Source organism: Protopterus annectens, chromosome 9.part0 (genome assembly GCF_019279795.1).
Source record: "Protopterus annectens isolate FY-2018-M chromosome 9.part0, PAN1.0, whole genome shotgun sequence".
NCBI lineage: Eukaryota > Metazoa > Chordata > Ceratodontiformes > Protopteridae > Protopterus > Protopterus annectens.
Window position 1 is genome coordinate 1798708490 of NC_056743.1, and position 17412 is coordinate 1798725901.

Genomic DNA, 17412 nt, shown 5'->3' on the forward strand with positions numbered 1-17412 from the left:
GTTTAATGAGAAAAAGTCAGACATTTGAATGATTTTGTACAGATCTAACTTGAACGCACACAGTATCTACTATTTTGAACACGTTTTTTTTTTATTTCCTTTTCTTTAATTTTGTTTACCTTTGTTTTATCAACTAGCTGGCCAGATGTCTATCTTGTTAACGAATATTAACGCATCCTGAGGACTTTTTCATTCAAGATCTGATTTTAGACTTCTACCTCATTACAGGATGACATTAGACACATTTCTAGTGTCCTGCATAACACTAATTTAATAAAATGAGTTGTTTTGTCTGGTTTACCCCATGTATCATTGTTTGACAAACTGCTAAACTTTTGCAGACATCCGAGCAAAAGTTAGTTTTTGAAAAAGATGTTTTCTATTTAGGAAATTACACCTCGTTTTTAGTTATAGGGATCTTTCCCTATTGTATTACATGTTTTCACTTCTCCTGTAATATGATAATGTAATAATATACTGTAATAATATGATAATTATATATGTAATATTTAGTAATATGGTAGAGATGGTATTCTTAACATACCAGTAAAACAAATATATAAATGACAGTAGAAAAATGAGTTGCAATCTGAATTTTAAAGATCTAATGGGTGGTAGAGATAAGAAAGTATCCTTCATTAGTCACTTAATACGTTTTCCTATAAAAAGAAGTCAGGAAACATTTTTGATAATGTTTTTGGAAGGCTGCCTGTGTAAGATAAAAGCAGCAGAAATGAAAAAAAATGGAGACAACAAAGGATAATCGTAGGATCATCGGACGTTACTAGGCTAAAGGCCCTAGGGTCCTAACAATCCTAGCCAAGTTCCACCCTTATTTTCATGATCGGCAGCTAAAACCCGTGCCCAAGAGGCATACAGGTAGAATCCCCGGTGTGAATTTACAGTTACCCATTAAATTGTCCAGATTGCGTTTGAAGATGGCCAATGAGGTGTTCTGTTTTACATGAAGTGGGAGTCTGTTCCAAAGGTGTGGTAACTTCTGTGAGACAAATCTATCCCTTCAGCAGGTTCTATTAATGTCACATACCAGGTTAAGGTCTTTAGAGCGAGTAACCTGTATACCATTTGACAACTTCAGGTTTCTGGGACCTACCTGAAGAGGTTTTAAGAAAGGGATGTTGCTGCACTGAATTTAAAGCAAGAAGAAAAAACAGGGACAGTATTCTTTATGAAGACTAGTAGAAAATATCTGTATCATAGATTTTTGACTGTTCTTGTAATTCATATGAATGGATTTATAAGAATTTGTGTCTGAAGCTTTTCATACTTCCGAGGCTCATCCTTCAATACACACTGATTATATGGTCCAGAATACTTAATTTGGTTTTAATTTCGCCTTACACTTTAAAAATCCAGCAATAATAATGCAGTGCATGGAGTGTGATGATTATGCTCCAATATCCATTAAAGATAAATCAGTTTAAGCATTTCTATATCAAGAGACCCGATCTTAACAAATGTTAAGCACCCCCTGCTTCAGTTGTTAAGCTCAGGCATCATGATACTTGCCTGTACTGAATAAAAAATAGATTTGTTTCTGCCTGCTGTCTGTCCTGGTAATGTCCCTGACTTTTTCCTAATACAATAGAATCTTTTACACTGTCTTTCTAACAGTGCTTTACAGCTTTGAAAGCCAGCAAAACACTAAGGGATTTTTTTGCCCTCTAACTAGTAGTACATGAGGCAGATAAAGCTCCATGACTGCCGAGAGTTATGATTGGGTTTGTGATAATAACCCTTTATTATGTATTCTTGACATTGATGCCAATATTCTCCTCAAGAGGTTTGCATCCATGTCAAAAACAGATAATACGCCAGTTATGATCATTGGCCGGCTCAAGCTCTTCTATGCCATCAGCTTGCCACATCAATAAATATGTGAATTGAATTTTATGTGGTGCCTTTTCCCTTTGGCATTAGTTTCCTTGGATGCATTTTATTGTTTTATCTTCTCATTGAAATGCTTAAGTCGCCTGATCTGTACTGCTTTTCAAATATCAGTTATCATTAAGCCCATGTGAGACTTTCAGCTCAGATTTAGAAATAACTAAATTGGTATTTGTATGCAAAGTTTCAGTACTGAAAAAGAAAACTGTGGTTTTGTTCTACAATGATTTGTGACATCAGAGTGGGTTTATCATGGCCCCCTTACAAATTTGAACAACTCTTTCTGTTAACTCGTTTCCAACTGGATGATGACAGTGATGATGATGATGATGAATAGGAGGAGTTAATATGAGATTCTCAATCCGATGTTTTGTGAAGGTTTAGAACTTCTCTAATTTAAATTGCAGTTAAGCACTAGCATTCTTTTCTGAAACAATGTTCCTTGTGAATATTGTTTGTAACATTATGGTAATCTTTTTCAGGGATGCTTAATTACATACATGGTTAGCATGCATGGCATGTATGTGTGGACACAGAGTCCATGAATGTCGCAAGAAATCAATACGGTTATGTAGTAAAAATTATGACTACCATTCACAAAGGTGCCCGGGTGCTTGTGCCTCTGCAATTAGAACATCTGGCACATGTAAACACATTTTTCCAAGTCTCCAGTTTACTTGCCAATATCTAGACACAATACAAATCTACAAACAAAGGACTTCAAGCTCACAACTATCCAGTGACCACCATGTACAGTGCTCAACCTGCTGGTATACAGATTATAGTAAATTACTACTCTGGTTCCACATAGGAAGTTTTTTAACACTTAGCTGATTCCTTCTAGCCCTTTTTATCTGACTTGGAATGAATTACGACTTTGGTTGCATAGAGAAAGGTTTCTTGGAATGCACACAACTGCTCCTTTCTAACTGTGAATGCTGAGTATAATGAAACATCACTTCTTGGCCATGCTTTTATGACAACCTCATACAGTCTGAAGAATACTAGATCATTTTTATGTTTTCTTTGCATGGGTAAATTCTTTAATAGATAACTGTTCAGTTACGCTGGTATGACAAATGTCTAACAGACGCATGGCACGTGGTTCTTCCATGTCGTTAAGCAGTCATGTTGTTTTTTTGTTTGTTTTCTTTTTAGTAAAGTCTCTTAGGAATGTGTTCCTAGGAAAGATGACCAAAGCTGTAAGTGTGATACAACCATCAGTGATGCACCTCTTCAAATAACAATGGCCATTAAAGGCTTGTACTCTCTTACTTGCACAAATCTCTTTTGTTTTCCATAAAGCTACTTCCTGTCCTTCTGCATCTTTCTACAATATGCTTAGGGCTTTTCTGCTGATTTGACCATAATTCAAATCAATCTTCCATGACAGCAAAGCAAGATCAGTGGGCCTCTTTTTCCATATGTTTATTTCTTGTATCATGAGTGGTTTTTAATCAGATTTTTTCATGTACTAGTTTCCATTTAGAAGTATATTCTTTGTTTAACCATAGAGAAACTGTTTTTAAAGCTCATGCTTGTATATATCCTTCTAAATCTAGTAAGCCTATTCCACCTTCTTCCCATTTGTCAAAATGATGTCTTAGGGCAACTCTAGGCTTTTTCGGGTACCATAAGAATTTTGTTATTAAATCTTCAAATTGTTTTAAATATGATCTAGGTGGAGGTAGTGAGCAAGCTTGTATAAAATACAGAATTGTGGGGAATATAATCATTTTAATTACATATAGTCTTTCCTCCATGGTAAAAAATAGCTTATTCCATTTTTGTATTAGTTCTTTGATATTATCCAAAATCTCTTTAGAGTTTATTTGCACTGTTGTATCTATGTCATTTGTAATTTTAACTCCTAAGTATCTGAGTGTATAATTTCTAGATAGATATTTCTATTTTTTATTTAATGCTTCTTTGTTCATATTTATCAGTAACATATTGGCTTTATTTTCATTAAATGATAGTTTTGTTGCTTTCCATAGTTGTTTTAGTGCGCTGTTATCTTCTTTTAAAGTCAATAAAACGTCATCGGCAAAAAGGTGAATCTTTAACTCAAGGTCAGTATCTAGTTGAATTCCTTGAATGTTTGGGTTTTCAAGTATGAAATTTGTTAATGGTTCTATTACTAATGCAAATAACAAAAGAGAAAGTGGACACACAGGTCTTCTCACTTTGGTGAGGTAGCCCATATATCAGCCTCAGAAGTGCTCACCACAAAAGGTCGACAAACCAAACAAAGACATGTTACCATGCATGCACCAAGAAAGAACCTCAGCACATGAACTTTTCACAAAAAAAATGTTTTTTGTGGGGGGTGCACCCCTCACCCTTCAACTGGGGGGCTGCTTACACCCCACTCCCAGCTAATCATTATATATATTTGAACAATACCCCGGGAAGAGAATATTCCCCTACTTGGGGATTGTCAAACTCACACACCTGTCAACCACCAAATATAGTTACTTAAACAAATGTCAGCAAACAGGCATTTATACCAAAGGCAGGACCCCTATGTTTATCTATCTATCTATCTATCTATCTATCTATCTATCTATCTATGTATACAGTATGTGTATTTCAATAATTTTAAATATACCTGTATACTAATATGTCAATGTCGCTAAAGTCAACAACAAAAAGTTGACAAAAACAAAACAGTGTCAACACATCACTATCTGTGTGCTGAGGAATAACTTTAGAGCTTGCCAATAAAAATACCCCCTATTAATTTTATATCCTAACTCCGAAATAGCACAATATTCCCCAAACCCAGTAATGCTGCAATATTGTACACCTATCGAACATGTGTATATTCCACCAAATTGAGTTGACTACATGCTAAACAGATGTTGACTTTAATGACAGTCAACTAAATTACAGGATCCCATATATACAACACGGAACTGTTTGCACTAAGATCATGGTACAGTAGGGATTGGGGAATTTGACCTTTTCCCCACTGTAGTGCAATTTTGGAGTTGGTATATATAATATGCAGGGAGTGTTGGCGAGGTACAAAAACAAACTTTGCGCTATTGTTACATTTTTTGCCATTTCAGAACAGTAAGGAAGAAACAATATTACTATGACATTTGCAGGAAGACTCAAATATACATATTATGATACCTGACAAAGGCTTGGGAGTTGTTGTGTTTAACTCACTTGACTACTCTAATGCAATGTTAAATCTTTTGTTAAATGAACAAAACTACACCCAGGTTTCTATAAATCAAATTCATATAACTTATGGTCATATTGACTCATACTTGGAAGAATATGTTTTGGATCAGTGTATCAGTTTAGATACATTTGAATATCTTAAAAACTTGAATCCCATTGTCCCTGCAATTTCTGGTATTCCCAAGATACACTAGAATGTTAAGGAATCACTTTTCATGCCCATAGTGGCATCCCAGGGTTCCAAAACACACCCACTGGCTTTGCTAGTGGATAACAAGGTTAAACATGTAGTATACAATACTAGTCACTTTGTGAAGGATTCTTGGGAATTCTTGGGACACTTAAAGAATGAACTATGGTCAGTAGATTTATTATTTTTAACCACTGACGTTAAAGACCTGTTCACATGTATAGCCAAAGAGCAGGGCTTGGAATATTTTGAAGACACCTTACGGTCCCACTCAGTTTTGGAGCATGATCAAATTAATCTAATGTGTGAATTAATAGCCTTGATTCTTGAAAACAACTTTCTTTTTTTGATGGCCAATACTTCCAACAGATTAAGGGAGTAGCAATGGTGGCAACGTGTGCTCCCACTTATGCCAATATAGTATTATTAGGTTGGGAACTCAAACATGTTTTCCCCAGTAAATTTTGGAAGTACATAAAATTATACATTAGATTTTTAGATGACATCTGTATCCTATGGCACTGTGGATAATATTTCCCATTTTATTGAATATTTAAACCATACCACAGACGTTTTAGACTTTGCTTACAATTACAATACAGAACAGATACACTATTTGGATACTACTATAACTCATTTTCAAGGGTGGTTTAAATCAAATATTTATCAGAAAAACACATTCTGCAACTCAAATCTACATTTTCCCAGTTGCCATTCTTTAACACAAAAGAGAAGTTTGGTTAAAAGGCAGAGAGTTAGGATAGCCTGGATGACCTCACAATACGAAGATGTAAGAATGGAGCTCAATAAATTAAAAGAGATGTTATTGCAAAGGCAATAGCCGGAAAAAATGTTGGATGATATTTTAAATGAGGTACATCAAGAGTGGGGGAGAAGATATAAACCCCTACTGGGGGCTGGGTTCCCCGACAATAGTGCAGAAAGTCCCCCCCCCCGGTAATATTCACTTCAACAAGGCTTGTATTATTCAGCATGGTCCCCTATCTAAAGATGTAAGAAGTATCATACAAAAAAAATTGGAATATACTAAGAATTGGTAATGAAGTGAGTACAAAGGTGGGGGGACAAACTCATTTTTATTAATAAAATCAGTACAAACCTTAAACGTTTACTAGAAAATAAGAAAATTAAGGAAAGTAATTCATCAAGAACTGGCAGTAGACCATGTGGCAGTTGCAGTCAATGTCCTTACATTAACCCTAGGACTCCCATTACTTCAACTAATTGTATGTGTACTGACGTTTATTTTAAGAAAGGGAATTGTGCTACTAAAAGAATGGTTTACCTGGCAGTTTGTGATCCCTATGGTAGTTTTTATGTAGGTAAGATGGAAAGAGCATTCAAAATCAGAATTTATGAACATTTATATGACATGCAAAAGAAAAAGGAAACAAATGCACTATACAAACACTCTCTTTGTTGCAGTGGGTTTATGAGGTTTTGTTTTGGCATATTACACACAATACAGGTTGATGTCAGAGGGGGAGACTGTAAAAATATACTAAGTAAAAAGGACTAAAGTGGCAACTAAGACTTGCTTCTGACCTCCCACCTGGTTTGAATGATTCTGTGTCCTTAATGCCTGTACTTAAAGAAAGGGCTAATAGATTATAAAGGAAATGATAGGAGGTTGTGCAATCTTGATGAAATATATATTTGAAAAAATATTTAAAATATAATAATTGTATTCTGATGAAGTCCCCTGTTTAGTGTGATGAAAGCGCTCAATTTTATGTTTGTACAATAAATTCTGCCTTTGCTTTACCTCCCTCATGTAAGTTCTTTACTTGGATGAGGTTTGCGTTTTTATCAGCACTTCTTGCACCTGTGTTTTGTTCCATTTCAGAACATTGATCATATAGTCTTAACCATATGAATTGTGGCATTCTGAAACATTATTGTTGTGAAGTAGATCCATATTTATAAATATCAAAACCAACTATTCCAGCTATCCAGGAAGAAAATACATCAGCTTAAAAAAAAAATTTTATTACAAAGTAAGCACTTTCATCTTCTAGAGTTCATTAGGACATCATCGGACAGCACAAGGATAATTAGCATATGTCTCACCCCCAGATTGCCTCATTAACATTTATCATAGCCTCAGAGACAGAGCACCATGGTGTTAAACACCTTTGTGCATAAGCGCTATGGTGAAGCTGTCTCTGAATACAAAAAAGTTACTGCAAGATCTATACCTCATGACAACTTTTATGAAGACAGCCTCCTGTTTCCATTAAAAATAGACAAAGAATTAAAACAATTTTAACCGAAAGCAGAAATAATATCAACACTCTAATTATATTTTTATCTGTCTAGTGTGCTACAGTACTGAGCTACAGATGTGATTTTACTTTCTACAAAAATAAAATCCAAGTCACACAGAGTGAAATCGAAAATTCATCTAAACATTTGTTATGTGAATGTTCCTTACCTTCAGGCTCTTCAACTTCATAGTGAGATGAAAGTCGCCGTTTGAACCGATTGTTTGATAAGATGCTAAACGTACCTGATGTCCCAATGTAAGCACTAGAAGAAATGCAAATAAAATCTGTGTTAGAATGAGAATAACTGCTAGCATTTTTACCAAAGCAGCTATTGTCAACCCCCCCCCCTAAAGATGTCCAAATGAAAATGTCATGTCAAGGGGTGAACAATTCCTTTAGAGACATAATGGCTGATATCTCAGTAAGTGTTGCAAAGATGCATTTTTTACATTTTTTGACAATACTCAGCTGTTTCTCAGATTGCTGACTGGTGAACATTTTCTAACTGCCCCTCTGTGACATCCAGGTCTTCCATTAGAAGGAAGGAACAGGACAACTGGCTGCTGCCTTACACTTCACAATGGCAGAACCAAAATAAGCTACATTTTAGGGTGCCACATTGGCAATGTTGCCCTTCCTCAACATGCTAATAGGTAGGTACTAGGCTATTGGCCCTAGGGCCCATACAAGCCTAGCCAAAAAATGTACCCTGGCTTTCGCAACCCAAGAAAATTATTTTCCTGTGCCCCTGTCGAGCAGAGCCACAGAAGTGATCCCCGGGGTGAATTTCCCATTTCCCATCCGATCATCAGGCAGTAACATTTCCCAAAGGTTACAAGGTCAAGGGCAAATGTAATATGTGTTGTACATGGACAGTTTAGTGCAGTTAATAACCTAGCCCATTTTGGAAACCACGATATCTGGAGAACACCATTCAAACATGGGGAGAACATACAAATTCCACAGAAAAGTAACATAATATAACATTATGAATGTCAAAGAAGAAGACTATGATCTGTCTGCATGTTACAGCAAATCCACAACCAATCCAGTTGTACAGCAGTGCCTTACTGAACCCAGCATTGCTAAGTAAAACATAACTGAAGTAGCCTGATCATCTTGCAATGAGAAACAGCACCTGGTTAACACCATTCCCAAATATTGACCAACACGTCTGTTTACGTGTTATTTAAAGTATCTGACATGAAGACTGCAAATTGCTCAAGTGCACATATCGGCCATTAAAATTGGATGTCAGTTTAAAAAGAAAACTGCTTTACTGAAAATTGCCACCTGATTCCCACATCCAACTAGGCACACCTAAAGTGTTTGTTCTCTAGAAAATAACCACTGGTGGGGAAATGCCCCTTTTTTCCCTAAAGATGCTTTAAACCTCAGGCATGATTATAATAAACAAGGTGGCACAGGGCAGTGCTTTTACATGGGGGGAGGGGGTGCAGGGAGCTCTGCTGTTATTAAAAGTATTATTTTTCCAGCTAACTATATTTCTGTGCACTGTTTTTTTTTTTTTTTTTTTTTTTTTTTTTACGTCTAATTGTACAGCAAATCTTAGCAAAGTCAGTAAAGATGTGATTATTGCAGGTTTTTTCAGTTGCACAGCATGGATTACCTTGCTTTCACAGACATGGCTTTTACTGAATGATATTACACCTGTCCAGAGTGGCTGATGATCCCCTTATGTACACATTTGTATTGCAGTTAATCATATTATACAGGGCTGGATCATGGTGCAATGTCTCTACTTGTCCAATACTACCCCATCACTTTCTGAGCACTATTCTGTAAACACGTTTGGCTCACACACCTGCTCTTAGATAGCTCCTACATTTTCTCAGACAGCCACTAACTGGAGATTGAGTAAAAGTCCATTATAAAGTCTAGATGGAGCACATGTACATGGTTTCCTCTGTCCACCTTTCAGGCAACCCAATCTGCTTTGAATCCATCAGGAAACTCATGAACTCTGATTGCAGGACCTCATCCATTATTTTGGAGACTACTGAAGTGACAGGCTCAATGGCTCATAGATCATTGATCCACTCCCTACTCCTTATTTGGAGTTGAACATCACCTTTGCTGCTTTCAGTTCACTGGTAATCATTGCATCCCTTGGGGATCTACTAAAGAGTAATTTCAGAGACTCAAATACGTTTCCCATCAAGCTCCTTAAAGTTCCTGGGTAAGATTCCATCTGACCCATGTGCTTTTTCCCTTATTGACCTTAATGCCTTCCTTGTTTGTTCAGATATACCCTTATCTGCCTACCCCTCATAGACTATATCTTACCTTCCTTTGCCTTGATGATGACTGACAATATGCCCACATTTAAAATTCTTGTCTCTTTATACAATTTAAATCAAGCGCACTACCCATGAAATCAGGGACAAATGTTCATAACTGGGGACAGTGCTTTTTTTGCAGAGTAAAAGTGTTCCCTAGTAGAGTATTACATTACTGGAAATACTTTATTGTAGAATATTTGAAACATTTAATGAATAAATTAGAACAGATCATTGGTGTACATTTCCTGGTTTATTTGTGACCTAGAGCAGCATGATTTTATATACCCCGCAGCTAGCTTATTACCTTAATCAAGAAAACATTCAGCCAGGGTCTGTATTAATATATATTTTAGCATGTTTATTCATATGTTTTTGCCAAAAATACTAGTAGTAGTAGTACTAGTAACAACAATAATAATAATTATAGTATCCACCATGTAATATTCATCATAGCAACTCACTGTAACCTGAAGTTTGATAGTAACTATAGTCTGACTTCTTACCTACACTATTACAAATTTCTTATCAGCACTATTATGGATATCTTGGCTGCACTACTATGGACATCTTACCAACACTACTCAGGATTTATTGCCTACACTATTAACAAAGCCCATATATTTCCATTTTGACTCATTTCTGTTTATCTTGGGGGCATTCTTCAGTCTTTCTGCTGTTTTAGCCAAATCACCTTTTCTAGACTGCAGTTAGAAATCTACTGTTTTTGTGAAATTATACATCATCACTCTTCCCTAGAATCTACCCTGGCAAAGAAACACAAAAAATAAAGATATTTATTCAGAAACAATGACTGTTAAAGTAGTTTTTATACCTTGTTAGGAAAGGAGTACTAGAAAATGCTTCATCTTATATTTAGGCTAACCTTTCAAGACAGAGTCAAGCACTTTGGCAAAGACACATACTTGTTACTCCATAGTTTAATAAGCTCTGTACATACTTATGCCTTGTTCATAACATTATACATCAACACTTGATTGAGTATGTCTAATTGTTTGATTTTTTTGTTAACATAGGACATCAGCATTCGCATGATACTTTTCTAGCTTTCAGACAATGTTTTACTCCTTTGTTCTCAGTCACAATACCCAGTGCTTTACTCTTGATAAACTCATTTATGGAACATGTTTCTTTTAAATAAATGAGATAACCAGAGACTGTGGTCTGTATATATTTTGAAAAAATGTGGCCATACTTATGTTAGTGAAATCACTGGATTCCAAAGTCATTGCTAAACCTTCCTTATCTAGCTCTGACTCTTTTTGATCCTCAGACATCAAAGACCTTTTTATTAAAGAAATCATTACCTTTATAGAAATTAATAATATAGAAAATACTTCAGAAATGTATTTATGGGATGCAATAAAAGCATATATTTTTGATAGAGTCACTAATTGGTTGTCAAATAAAAAATGGACAAATAATCACATGAAATATAGGAAAATCTTGATAAGTTAAGATTACAAAATCAATAATACAGAAGAGAATAATGAGCTAAACAACAATTACTTGGAAATTTTAAACCATAAAACTAAACTCAACCTTCAGAAGTTTAAGATGATTAACTTCTCTATTAACCCAAAATTGATGTGCAATTTATCCACAAAACAAAGTTACTCAGTAAGTTAAATCACATTAAAGAAGTCTACTCACAGAGGAAGAAAAGAAAAGTAACAGAAATAGAAGATATTCTAAAGGAATTCAGATATTATTATAATAAAATCAAGCAAAATAATATATTAATAGATCCAGAAGAAATAATTAAAATATTTATTAAAAAATATAAAAACTATTCTATCTGATGACTAAATGAAATTAATTGACAAACCGATCTCTATGTCTGAACTTCATACTCAAATTTCTAAACTGAAACCTAATAAAGCACCAGGTATCTGAACTTTATAAGCTGTTACCAAAAGAAGCCCTCGACATACTACATACGTTTTTTTTTTCTATAGTTAAGGACCTAACTAAAGTTCCTCCTTCCTGGAAATATACCATTAACCCAAAGATCCTGCTGAATGTTTTTCATGCAGGGGAATTTCACTTTTAAATGTAGATTGTTCATGACAATTAATGCTAACAGATTAAAATATATCCTACCCTCCATGATTGATGAAGATCAAATCTTAAACAGAAATACTTATGATATTAAAATAATAATCGCAATAATTGACTATACAAATAAAGCAAAATGGAACTTAATATTAATGAGTCTTGATATTAATAGTGTTTTTGACATGGAAAACTGGAAATATCTCTTGCTGGTTTTAGAATAATATAATTTCTCAAGTAACTTCACACATCTTATTAATCTTCTTTATAATGATTGTTTTGCAAATGTAAAAATAAGTACTTTTACTTCTGATTCTATACAAATTTTGAAAGGAACCAAACAAGAATGTCCTCTTTCACCTCTGTTTATTACCCTAATTATGGATCAATTTGCTAATTTTCTCAAACCAAATATAGATATAAAAGCTATTAACATAAATGAGAATTTAAACTCTAAAATTCAACTGTTTGCTAATGACGTTCTACTGACATTAAATGACTACAATAATTTTCTATCTGCAGTTTTCTTAGCAATGGATGTATTTCAAATAAAATCTGGTTTACATGTAATGATGACAAAACAAAAATCCTTCCTATAAATACAAATAAGAATAGAATAAAAAATAAATTTATTACATATATTGTCAAAGAGAAGAAAATGAATTATTTAGGAATTATTGTAATGGATAACATTAAAGATATTATAAATTATAATTATACTAACAATATAAACAATATAAAGACTCTAATAGACAAATGAAATAAAAATGTCTTCATGTTGGAAGAGAGGTTATCTATAATCAAAATGATTATCTTACCAAAAACCTTATATAGTATACAATCACTACCATTGTCCCCCATAAAAAGTTGTATTAAAGAATTTAACACTTTAAGTCTGAGATTTCTCTGGTATTCCAATAAACCAAGAATTGCTTTAAACCATCATATGAGAGACTAAGCAGCATGAGTGATAGGGCTACCAGATCTAGAATTATATTAATTATCATCAATTATAAAAACAATATATCTTTGGATGAATAACAGTTACAAAGCTAGGTGGAAAGAGTTTTTAGGAAATATTTTTATAAACTCTAAACATGATAGATATTCTAATAATTATCTCATACTAAACTGTCTGCATTTAGGAAAAATTCACCAAGTAAGTGACTCCTATTTCATTTCTACTATATTAAACACTTTTCAAAATTTGATATATAGAAACTTGGCATATAAAGCATGGATCTTCCTTATATTTCCTATGGCACATACCCAAAATAACAGCTCCACCTCAAATTTAGAAACAATGATCATATTTAAAGAGAAAACTATGCTATATTGGTTTCAATTAATGAAAGATGAAAAGCTACATTTTGTTGATTATATTAAGAACAAATATAATTCAGATAAAAACATGTGTCTAGATATACAATCCTGCAGACAACAAGTAGAGGAAGAAATTAAATTAATGCAACCAAGGATAAGTCACCATATCCTTAAACTAATTGAATATCTAATATTTTTGATGCAACAAAACACATTTGGATAGGGTCTCTTATCTAAATTATATAGAGTTGTGAGGAGAGAAACAAAAAATTGCAATGACAATTATTGAAACTATTTTACCCAAATTAATAATAGACCTCTGGTGAGGAAGATAAAAAAAATAATTCTAATATCTTCTAAACATACAACTTCATCTCTTAGATGGAATCTATTTACTTGGAAATTGTTGCGCAAATCTTTCTTTACACCACATAAAATTGAATTAATGTTCAAGCAGAAACAAGTTTGTTGGAGATGTAAACAAGAACTTAAAGCGGATTGGCAACACATGTTTTTTGATTGTACTGTCTTAACACCTTATTGGAATAACATTAATCTCTTTTAAAAAACTTTTTTAAGATAAATTTGTTTTATCTAAATCACTAATCCTTTTTAATACTCCTATTCCTATATGTGTTAAAAAATGAAATATTACATTCTGTGGTGTATACTATCTATAGCAAGAAAGGTTATAACTCAGACTTGGAAGAACGAATCTACACCCTCCTTTAAAGAATTTATAAATATTGCAGCTGAAGTCTGTCACCTGGAAATCATTACAATTAAGTCAAGAACAACCAGGATTACCTCTTGCTACAATACATGGACAAAATTTAGAGATCTGCTTGACAAGCAAAAAATAACTTCATTTTAGATTTAATGTAATGCAACTTGAATGAACTGATGGTTAATGGACACTCCAATAAATAGTTGTTTTCCTTTTGTCTGAGGTTTAGTTGAATTTTTTCATTTATGTTCACAAATCTCTGACTGCAAATATTGTTGTAATTATTTTACAAATTGAAAATCCAATAAAAACTTAAAAAAAGAACAAAGGGATTACTCACTATCAACATGTATTCTATAAAAATACTCAACTCCTGTGCCATAAAGTGAAGCACTGCAGCTAAAGAACAACTGTCTGTGAAACTGAATAATCAGTAACTACTTCAGTAGACTGTAACAATGTTTAGACTGAAATCTGTAACAATGTTTAGACTTTTTCAATGGTAATGGCCACTCTCTTCCCTCTGTACAATACAATAACAAATAATTCAACAAGTTGAACAAACCAGTTTTTGACCACAAATCAGAAATATTAATAACTCACATCACCAATGGAAATGTAGAGAAATATATTTACTGGCCTAAGGGAGCTTATGCTTTTTTAATAGATATTTTGTTTTTATGGTCATGTTTGGTCAGTATATTTTCTTATTTCATTTGCTAAATGTATTTAATTTATAATTAGTTAATATTAAGTGCTTTCATCTGTAAATAAAAGGACTCCATTAGACTAAAACAAATCCAACCTAATCTTCTTTTATATACTAAACTAGCATCATGTGACCATAAATGTGACAATGGCAACTAATCATTTAACACAATTGAATAAAACATAGGAAATAAAAACAACATACATAAAAAACATTGATTAAAACTAATTTCATAGCTTTGCAGAATGTGTATTTACTGAACTAGAACCCAAAACAAACCAGCAAACAAGGAGAGTATTTCTTAAACCAGAAAAAATAACCACACATCACCAATGGAAATGTAGAGAAATGTATTTAATATTAAGCTCTTTCATCTGCAAATATAAGGACTTTTTAAAAAAAAAATCCAGCTAAATCCACATTTGCATTCTAAAAATGACATCACATGGCCATACGTCATGTGACAATTGGAAGAAATCATTTAACACAATTGAATAACAACAGTATGCTACTATACAAATTTAAGACAGCATACATAAAAAAATTTAACAAAACTAATTTCCTAGTTTTGCAGAAAACATTTTACCAAACTTATTATAGAAATGATATCATTCAAGCCAGGTCACTGCCCAATGTTCCATCTTAATTGCCAAATGATTTCACATAGGTTCATAGGTTCATAGGTGTGTAGTAGGCTAATGGCCCTGGAGCCTTTACAAGCCTAGCCCATAGGATTACCCTGGCATCATGCCACCCAACCTTAGTTCCTAGTGCCTCTGTTGAGTAGAGCCACTGGAGTAATCCCCGGGGTGAATTTTCTATTTCCCATACACTCATCAAGATTTCTCTTGAAGAGGGCCAGTGAGGTGCTCTTCTTGATATGTATGGGAAGTCTATTCCATAGCATGGGCAGTCTCTGGGTTATGAACCTGTCCCTACAGCATGTTATGTTGATTGTGGTAGTGAGGCTGAGGTCTCTGGAGCATGTGGTGTGAGGGGATTGTGATTTCTTTAGATGTAGCATTTCTAACAGAGCTGGATTCTTCCAGGATCTACCCCATATTCCAGTGCAATCTGCTCAAACACACAAAAAACAAATGTTTTTATTAAAATCAGTACAATTTCTATCATGTCTGCTAACTGTATTGTTAATATTCTGTTTGCAGATGTCATATGTATGTATGCTCATATGTTTTATGCAGAGATTATACCAATTTTTCCAAATAAAATAATATAAATGAAATACATTGTGCCAGATATACAATTCCAGTTGAATTGCAATTGAAATATCCATTAATATGCATTGTGTCCAAATAATTTTGGACCTTAATACATTACTTTTTCTTCTGTAAACCCACATTATGGGCAGCAAACACACTTGAACATACTATGGGTTTTGATAGCTGATTTATTAACCCCCCATTCTAATATATTTTTAACATTGTTATATCTTTTAAACACAATGCATGGGATAGGTTCCAAATTAGTAAATAGACCAGAATCATATAAGTAAATATGTTATTGCATTTGAATAGTAGTTTAATGTCAAGTATAGTAAATGCCCAAACCACAGAGCTTAAAAAAATTCCTTCTTTCCTTCACAACAAATTATCTGTTGTTTCTGATAATTCAGTCAGATTGCTTAACATCAGCCATGTCTACCTCTTCTAGTTTTCAATGTCCAGTATGTTCAACATTTGTTTTTTGGACAAAACTCAGATCCTCAATAGACACATTAAATGAGTTTGCTGGCTGTTACTAAGAGCTAAAACCTTATTGCCAAACCAATGGTTGATAACTATTTTGAATATACCATGAATAAAAACCTTCCTGATTTCTATTGGGAGATCATTCCACAATTTCCCTGCCATGGGATGAAAAGAGATTTTCCCCAAGGAAGAGAAACACACTGACATAAAATAAAATTCTGGTACCTTGACTGTGTTGAATTAATTTGAGATCCATAGTAGCTGATAATACAGCATTGTTTAAACATTTATATACAAGAAACAGTTACCTCAAACCAATCTATAACACAAGGAATACAGAGACAGTCATTCAAGTCTATTTTGATAACTGTAATTCTTAACACCATCAATCAGTCATGTAAAATACTTCTGAATTCTTTCCAGTCTGGATATTAAGGTACAGTTGTAAACATGGGTGGCAACACATTACTCTATATGCAGTCTTACTACAGCATTGTAGAAGGTAATTAAAAATATTTCATTATAACTAGAGATTCTACACTGAATGTTAAGAATAACACAGTAGCATGTTATTATTATAAATATTAAATTATCATCATATTTCAGTCTATAGTCCACCACCACACCTAAATATCTGATTTTGCCCTCACTACTTATAAAAAATGTTATCCATGGTATAAAGAAAACAAGGATTATTTGGCCACAAAGTGCAGTACCTAAGTTCTACTGACTAAAGACCATGGTACTATTTAAAGACCATAAATGAAGCATATCCAGGAAGTCCTTTAAATTAACCTGGTCATGAGCAGGGCTAATAATTTTCCCAATTTGCATATCACCTGAAAACTTGCTGACAAAAATCTTATTTTGGGATGAGAAGTCAGAGTTAAACAGATTAAATGACAAAGGTCCTGCATCTCTCCTCTTCTTTAGAAATAATATCTTCAATTTTCACCTTAAATGTTTTCTTAGTCAGTCAATTAACAA

General features: G+C 33.6%; 1 protein-coding gene across 1 annotated transcript in view; it reads right to left on the reverse strand.

Annotated features, from left to right (window-relative positions):
* Window positions 1–17412, reverse strand: part of LYL1 (LYL1 basic helix-loop-helix family member) — a 366014-nt gene that overhangs the window by 163354 nt on the left and 185248 nt on the right. Inside the window, exon 3 of the mRNA XM_044084668.1 lies at window positions 7749–7843. Coding sequence (XP_043940603.1) covers window positions 7749–7843 — 95 coding nt within the window. The remainder of the gene's footprint in view (window positions 1–7748; window positions 7844–17412) is intronic.